At 24.9% G+C, this 8,723-nt stretch overlaps 1 protein-coding gene across 1 annotated transcript; it reads left to right on the top strand.

The window, feature by feature from the left end:
- The first annotated feature begins 564 nt into the window (after positions 1-564).
- Positions 565-8,321, top strand: LOC145841123 (serine/threonine/tyrosine-interacting-like protein 1). The gene is made up of 7 exons (XM_082948494.1): positions 565-667; positions 4,020-4,184; positions 5,297-5,433; positions 6,040-6,188; positions 7,168-7,271; positions 7,706-7,818; positions 8,190-8,321. Exons 1-7 carry the CDS (start codon positions 565-567, stop codon positions 8,319-8,321), a joined length of 903 nt encoding a protein of 300 aa, XP_082804620.1.
- Positions 8,322-8,723: the final 402 nt, after the last annotated feature.

Here is an 8,723-nt window from a genome sequence, read left to right as displayed (position 1 = left end):
GTCAATTATTACTACTTTTAGCTAGGTCATTAAATAACAAACTTATTAGTCTCTAACCTTGTATACTAACATTTCAAAACGTTATTTGAATTTCATAAAACAGTAAAAAACAAAATCAATTGCTAGGATCACTTAAAATATTTAAACTAAGACTAAGTCGTAATAAAAAGTGCTTTACCCTCATATAGATTTTACTGTAACAAAAACTAACTCATAACTTATTAGCTACTTTTAACTTTTGCGTTATGACTTATTATTTTTAGAATATAACTAAATATTAAAAAGTTTACTTATGCTTATCCTTAAATATTTACTTAATTTTGTAGCATGTAGCGACTAAGCATAAAATAGTTCATATGTAAATAAGCTTAATTTGTTTTATATTTTTTAAATAGTATTTTACTAAAATTCAATATGTTACAAAAAAAATTATTGTAGTATAAAGTGTTGTCTTTTTTTTAATATATTTACACTATACAATTCTTTTTACCACATTAATTTAAAGGTTTATCTTATTGTTTTCTAGATATTTTTCATAAGTAAAGTTAAAAAATCCAGAAAAGAATGTCAAGCAGTGTAATGATAGAACCAACAACTTTGTTTAATATAATCAACCAGGAAAATGTATACCCAAATATCAGTGACCCAAATTATTTGTTGTTAGTTGGTATGTTCTTATTTATTTACTACATTAGTTAGACTGTACATACTTCTATATGATTGTTTTTTACATTATCCATTTAAATAATCATATGCCAAGGTAAATAATTTATATTCAATTCATATATATTTTTCAAATTAAAAAAACAGATTTTGCATGTAAATATTCCTAAAGTAAACTATATTAAGCATAAATAAACACTTATGTTTTACAATGCCTTTTGAGTTATTAACACACAGAGTCCATTAACAAGTGGATATAAATTAATGGCATAGGGGGGGGGTCCACCTTGATTTTTACAAGTTGATCTTATAGTTTTATAGAGTTTTATCTGAGCTACTAGATATTTTACCCGCTTGAAAAAATTCAAAGTATTTTTTGAGATATGAGTGATAAAAGTCGGTGACCTCAATAGGTTCTTAATGGAAGGCAAAAAACTAAAAATGCAAAAAAAGACCATTTCACTAAAAATCTATCTCCTCCTTCATTTTTAAGGCAATCTTCTTCAATTTTTTACAGAAAGTGTATTATTAAGTTTTTAAAAAGGTTGAATGCAGAAATTTTTTCAACTTTAAAAATAAAATTTTTATTAAACAAAAACAAACTATTTTTTTTGTTTTTTATCTTTCTAAAATTTTTATTTTTTAATATTTACAAAATTCCAACTCTTAAAGTCTTCTAATTTACAAAAGGAACGTTTCCTGAATATTTGAGGTCTCTAGCTCAAAAAATGAAGAAGAAGATAGGTTTTTAGTGATTTTTTCATTTACCAAGAAAATTGACGCAAATTGGTCCAATAGTTTGTATCGGAAGTTCTTATAAAAATTACAATATCTTAAAGGTTAAACAAGTTTTTTAATTCTATAAAAACTGGCTTGTATTTTGCACTTTAAGCTTTCATATAAGATACAATCTCATTTTTAGTAAAAAAAAAATGTCAGACCCCCCCTATGTCCTTGAGTTATATTTGTTTAGTTTTTTTTTTCACTTTTTCAGAAACGAATCCTTAAGCCATAAACTTACTGAACTATAAACACCATTTTACTTATTTATACATAAGCCCTGAACGTAAAATTACTCTATAATTATCTCACACAGAGCCAGTATTGAATCATCTAATAGTCTAAATTTATTTCCATAAAACTTTCTTATAATTTTTGTTGCACTTCTGTCACTTGGATACAGTTTTTTTTTTAAATTGTTTATTATAAATGAACTATAATATAAATAAATTTTACACTTAGCTTATAATTTTAGACACCTAAACAGATATAGCAAATTTGTCATAATTAGATTTATAATTTCTATTTCTTTTATGGTTGAACCTGAAATTACCTTATGCAGTCATTTTATTTTATACCTATATAAATTTAATCCATAACAGGGTTGCCACATACTCAAGGAACTCAGGGAATTCAGGGAAACTCAGGGAATTTTCAAGTTATAAAAAATCTCAGGGAAACTCAGGGAGAGTCAGGAAAACTCAAGGAGTTATGATTCTTTTTTTTTAATTTTAGGAAACTCAGGGCAGTTTTGATTTATTAAAAAAAAAAAATAGGGAAATTTTTTATCAAGATCTGTAATGAGATTTAGTTAATCAAGATTCAAAATATTGTTCTAAATAGTTAATTTTGTTTATTTTTAAGTGCTTATTTAGAAATTTTTAAGTCTTGCAGCTAGTTCTTCAATATTCCTAGAATTAACATTGTAATTTTTAAAACATTAGAAAAGTTTTAAGGATTTGAAAAAACTCAGAGAAACTAAGTGAAGTTTCAAGTCACTCAGGGAAGATTTTTTTAACCAAAGAGTGGCAACCCTGCCATAAACCAAATAAATTCTCAACAGAGATTATACCGACTGATTACATAGATTTATTAAAATAAATCACATTTCCAAACATTTTTAATTTAAAGGGTTTCAAAACTTTTTATTATAATTAATTCTATACAAAATTTTATTCCATATGTCAAGTTCATTGCAACTTTGTACTTACCTACACATATTTCTTACAATTTAATTATAAACATCTTTATAATGATTTAATAGTGAAATAAAAACAAAAAGTGAATGAGTAACCAAAATTCATATGTTTTTAGGTGTAAATGGTTTATGAATGTTTTTTAATGCTTATACACCTAAGAACAATATATTTATATAATCAAAATTTATTAACTGTAAATCATCAGATTCGCAGACTAACTCGTCAACTACTTGCTACAAAATAACGATGAAAAATTGAGTTATAAGAGTTTTATCTTACTAACAGGTCAAAGTAGTATAATTAAAAAATAAATTGGCCTTTCAATAATTTTGCATCCTCATTGTTTTTTTGCAAATTAACTCCAATTAATGTGTAGTAAATAAATAATTATTCCAACACCTAACAGTCACACTATGAATTATGATGTATGTACATAGGATTTTAACTAATACAATTGTTTATTTGTTTAAATCCTGTATTTATATGTTGTATGATGTATGAATATAGCAGGGTTGCCAAAAATCTGGAACCCTGGAAAAAACCTGCAATTTGATAATTTAGGCTTGAAAAACCTGGAGTTGGAAATATTAAAAAACAACAGGGATTTTGAACTAAAACTACAAAAAAAATTTTTTTTTAATGTCACTAAAAAATCTGAAAAAACTAGAATTTTGAGCTAAAAATGGACCATAAAGTGTTTAATTTAAAAAACTTTAAGGAAATTTAGAAAACCTGGAGAAAATTTTCTAAGAACATCTGGCAACCCTAATATAGGGTTTTAACAAATACAAATTGTTATTTGTTAAAATTGTATATTCATATGTCATAGTATGTACTTTCAATTTTTTTAAAGCAGTCTACTGACTAAATATTTTTCAAGTTTCTTTTTCATTTAAAAGATAAACTTTGTTAGTTTGGAAAACGTTTGTGACATAAAAATAAAAATTGAATGACTAACCTAAATTCATTCATCAAAGTTGCAAATAATTTTAAATTTATTATGATGTATGTACATGGTTTAAACTATTACAACAGTTTATTTATTTAAATTCTATATTCATATGTCATAAAACTTTTAATTTGTTTTAAAACTGTTCACAAATATTTTTCAAAATTACTTACAAGTTCGCTTATTACCTAAGAAATAAACTTTGTTAGTTTTGAAAACATTTGTGAAATAAAAGTAAAAAGTGAATGAGTTACATAAATTTATTTATTTTTAGTTGCAAATAGTGTATAAATATTTCTTAACACTTTTATACAGTATGTATATAATATGTCAAGTTCAATACAATTTTGGTGATTTACTTACATGTATTTTTTACTATCTAATTTTAAACATTTATATACATATTTTTCAACTTCTTGTATCCACAGACGCGCGCACAGATGTTGAATACGATGAAGGACACATTGTTCTTGCCAGGAGATCAAGAAGAACAGATCTCGGTCACTTCTTCATCCCTTACGATTCACAACTGGAATGCAAGACCCACGTGGTTGTCTATGATGGTAACTGCAAATCAACACAATGTGAAACTGGTATGTTGGTTTCTTCTTCTTTTATTTTTTTTTATGAATTTTTAAAAGTTCTCTGAATAACTCAGGCTTACACAAGCTAGTTTGAAATTAAAATTATACTCAGGGTGATTCAGGCCAGTATAATTTTGTAAAAAATTAAGGATATTTAAAAAAAATAGTAAAAACATCAATCCAGTTTTTTACAAGATCTTTAATGTGAATTAGATATTCTAGTTTCAATATTTTGATATGTTATAGCCAATTTTCTTAAAAACTAGATTTTTATTGCACTTGAAAAATTTATTTGTTTACTTCAAACTTGTTATTAAAAGTTATTTTTACTTTGTCAATTTACTTGGGTGCTTCACCAGTGTGAAATTGGTTTGTTAATTATTTGTTTTTGTTTCCACTGAAAATTTCTAAAGTTTTTTTTGAGTTTAAAATGTTGTTTATTGTTATACTTGTAGTTTTTTACTGTAATATGTTTTTCTTTCATTCAAATATCAAAACTGCAAATTAAATCACTTTAAAACTGATCTCTTGATTAATTTAATCTTAATATCTGTTTTAAAACAATAATCCAATTACTTACATGATGACTTCAAACATACTACAAACGGACTTTAAAAATACACACTATTCAATTTGTGAATCGACTCAACTATAAACCATTCATTTATAGTTATTTAAGGAGCTTTCTTGATGTAAGTTATGATATTATCAAAAAATCAATTCAACTTGAGAATAATTGGTTGCATTGTTTTATTTTTAATAGTATTTCTTATTAGGTAATGTGAAGTTGATGATTTTAGTTATGTCTATTATTATGATATGGTAATGCGAGTCAAATATATATCCAGAATTTGTATTGAAAATGAAATACATATTTTAATGACCTAGATTTCTTGGGTGCTTTTAATTTCATAACTTTTTAAAAGCGTTATTACAATATTTTACTTTCCATTGTTAAAAAAGAACCATCGCTTCTGATGGTAATTTAGAGTATTGTTTTCTATTTTAATGTAAAAATTAAAATAAAGCACAGTCAAAACATTTTTTTTTCATTGTAGTGTATATAAATAAATTGAAGCACAGTTAAAACTAATCTAAAATAAATTTACAAATGTCAACAGATCCAGCGTATGTGTTAGCAAACTTATTTGCTGAAGAGGGCAGTAAAAATCCAGTGAAAATATTAAGAGGAGGATACGAGCATTTCTCTGCTCTCTACCCATTTCTGAGAACGCAAAAAATTATCTACATGCCAAGAGTTTGTTGTTTAAATTTTATATCATTTTAGCAGTGCAAAAAAAAGTTAATTTGTTCAAAATAAAAACAAGTATTATTCTATTATAAAAAGTGTTTTAGACTAATAAAAATAACACGTAACTTTTTTTTTTGCTTGCATTCTATCAGAGTATGTTATTTCTTTAGTTATAAAACTATATGTTGTTCTACTTGATCCAAATGTCTAATCTGGTCAAACTCAACTTAAAAAAAGTTTGGCCTGATCTGGATCTTGAATATAAACAGATATCCGACTAGAACCAAATAGGTCATTTTTAAGTTTAAATCCTGCTGAATCAGTTTTGAATTATTTGAAAAATCAAAATTTAATTGGATCTGATTCCCAGTGGTCAAATCCTGTATTTACACCCCGTAGAACATTACAATAAGTCATATTGATTGTAATATACTTGATTTTTAATATTTTGCGTAATTTACATAAACTTATAAATTTGGTTTTTGTGCATTTTGATAAATACCCATCTTTGATTGTATGATTATTTTTTGAGCTTATTAAGTATCAACAAGTTGTTTAAAAAATATAAGCTGATTTGAAAATTTATAAATTAATATACATTTTCATACACAGGAATTAGACAAGTTTCAAACTTACCCATGTGAAATAATACAAGGAATGCTTTATGTGGGTTCAAATCAGCATGCTACAAATGATACTATATTCAAACATCTGAATATTGATGCTAATCTACATCTTACTACGAATACTGAACTGTATGAGTTAGTTTTTTATTATAATGCTTCAAATGATACTATATTTAAACATCTGATTATTGATGCTAATCTACATCTTACTACTAGTACTGAACTGTATGAGTTAGTTTGTTGTTTCATAATAGTTTATTTTTTATGTGCTAATGACACTATATCCAATTATTTGAATTTCTATGCTAATTTACATCTTTTTACTCATAATAAACTTTACGAATCAGCTTGTTATTTATTTACAAATTATGATTTATTTAAGCGTATGAATATTGATGCTAATCTACGTCTTACTACTAATACTCAACATTTTTGTTATAAATTACCATGTTGACTGATAAACTTTATAGTTGGTTCAATGACTTTAAAAAGTTTAAAACTAACTTTGTAATCCAAGCAAGTACATAGTTTGAAAATTTTACACCACAGATTCCTAAACTCAATTTCTAAATCACTACATTTACACATTTAATTTCTCATTTAGTTTTTTGCCACTTAACTATTTATTTCTCCCTTATAGCAAAATATCTACATAAAAGAATGATTATATAGGATACCAATCTGCTTTACCCTTTTCAAAGTATACATTTTATTTGTTTAAGTATCCATCAATTAGAAAAAAAAATTAATAAGTCTTATGTGCTTATGTTAACTTTGTTTGGAGCAGAATTTTCCAAAGTGGGCTAACTCGCTATAAGCAGTAAAGGGGCCACAGTAGGGTCACATGGCTATCACTTTTAACTTACACGAGATTTTCTGGGATTGATGATGAACAGCAAAAAAAGGTCTTAGATGTTTTTAATGGTAGATTATTGAGTAGTCTTTTTGGAGGGGGCCATAACTTTTTTAACCCTTTAAAGTGGGCTTTTCGAAAAATAAGTTTGAGAAACCATGGTTTAGAGAAAAAATAGAAAACGTACATGTGTGTTCTGGCCAGAAAAAAAAATCTTAAAACCAATCTAGCTTTAAAAAAAAAAAACGTTTTTATTAACAGAAAGGAAATATCAAACAAATGTGAAAGTAGCAAATTAATCAATATAGCAGATGATAAAGATGCAAATTTAATCGAACATTCTAAAGAAATCAACGACTTTATTTGTTAGTTGTTAATTGTTGTAAACCACTTACTTAGTATTTTAAATTTATTTTTTAATATAAAGTTTTTACGTTTTTATAAAATTAAATATTAATACTTGTAAAATATATTACAAGAAAATGTTTCATTGCAGAAAATATGATGAAAATATAAAAAATAAAAGTTTGTTAGAAGGCACATATTCTAAAGTTTTGTAACATATTTTTTGTAATTTTTTAATAAAATTTGGGGGTCTTTTTGTTATAATTTGTTGAGTTTATGAATATTATACTCATTAAAAATAACTGTTGTATATCAAACATTGTTAATTTTTTATATTGAGCTAGAAAATTTAATGAAACAAGTTCTAATGTTTTAAAATAATACTAAAAATCAACACCTTATATAAAAAATAAAATATAGTTTAGTTTTTAAACAATCAACTATTTATTTCCAGCCATCAATAGAAAACAAGGTAGAACAGTACTAATATCTTCAGATAATGGAAAAAGTAGAAACATAACAGCTTGCCTGTTATATATAATGAAGTACTATAGTTGGACTCTTAAAGTTAGTTTTCTAAATAATTTGAAAAAGGATATAAAAAGTTGTTTGTGATAAATGTAAATATATATCTTAAGTTTATTATTAATTTTTATTTGTTTAACTATATCGATTTTTGAAACAACATTAAGTAAGGTCTAAAACACGACTTTAAAACAAATTTAATAAATTCAATAACTTTTTAAACATTTGGCTTATAAGACCTTCAGGCATAAGTCTTTGTTAAAACTAGCTTATTTTTTAGAAATAAATTAAGATTTTTGTTGTTTTAGTAATAACCATTAGTATTTTAAATTTAACATAAGTAATCACAAATTATTAGCTATTAACCTGAATTATCCCTTTAAACTTTATGACGATATAATTTATTTTATTAGCAAGCATGGAGTCATATGAAGCAATGCAAGGAAAATTTTCGACCAAACAGAAATTTTGTCGCTCAACTTTCCAACTATGAACAGGAAATTCTTGGTAAAAAAATAACTGATATTTCTGACCCGAACTATTAGTTATGATGTAGTTTAAAAAATCAAAAACTATTAGTTAACAATATTTTTATTTTATATGAAATTTTAAATTTACATATTATATAACTGGTTTATAATAAGTTATTTAACTGCAGTATCTGAACTTATTTATTTTCATACAAATATAACAATTTCAGTTTTGTACGTTTGCTTCAAGTAATATGGTGGTTTTTCATTGAAATTTTTGTATCTAAGTTTCGTAATTTTAGAACACATACCGTTAAAATGAGATTGAAAAGTTACTACAACTTTTTATTTTATTTCTAAGCACATTTAAAATCTATTGTGTTTTTTAATTTAGCTTTAAGATCTCAATTACTAATGGTATTAACTGATTTTGAGCTATTTTATTAAAGTGTTTTTTTCGTAACTATGTTTAAAACA

Source organism: Thalia democratica, chromosome 7 (assembly GCF_965202585.1).
Source record: "Thalia democratica chromosome 7, ktThaDemo2.hap1.1, whole genome shotgun sequence".
NCBI classification, from domain to species: Eukaryota; Metazoa; Chordata; class Thaliacea; order Salpida; family Salpidae; genus Thalia; species Thalia democratica.
Note: the sequence above shows the minus strand (reverse complement) of the source record. Positions and strands in the feature narration are given on the sequence as shown.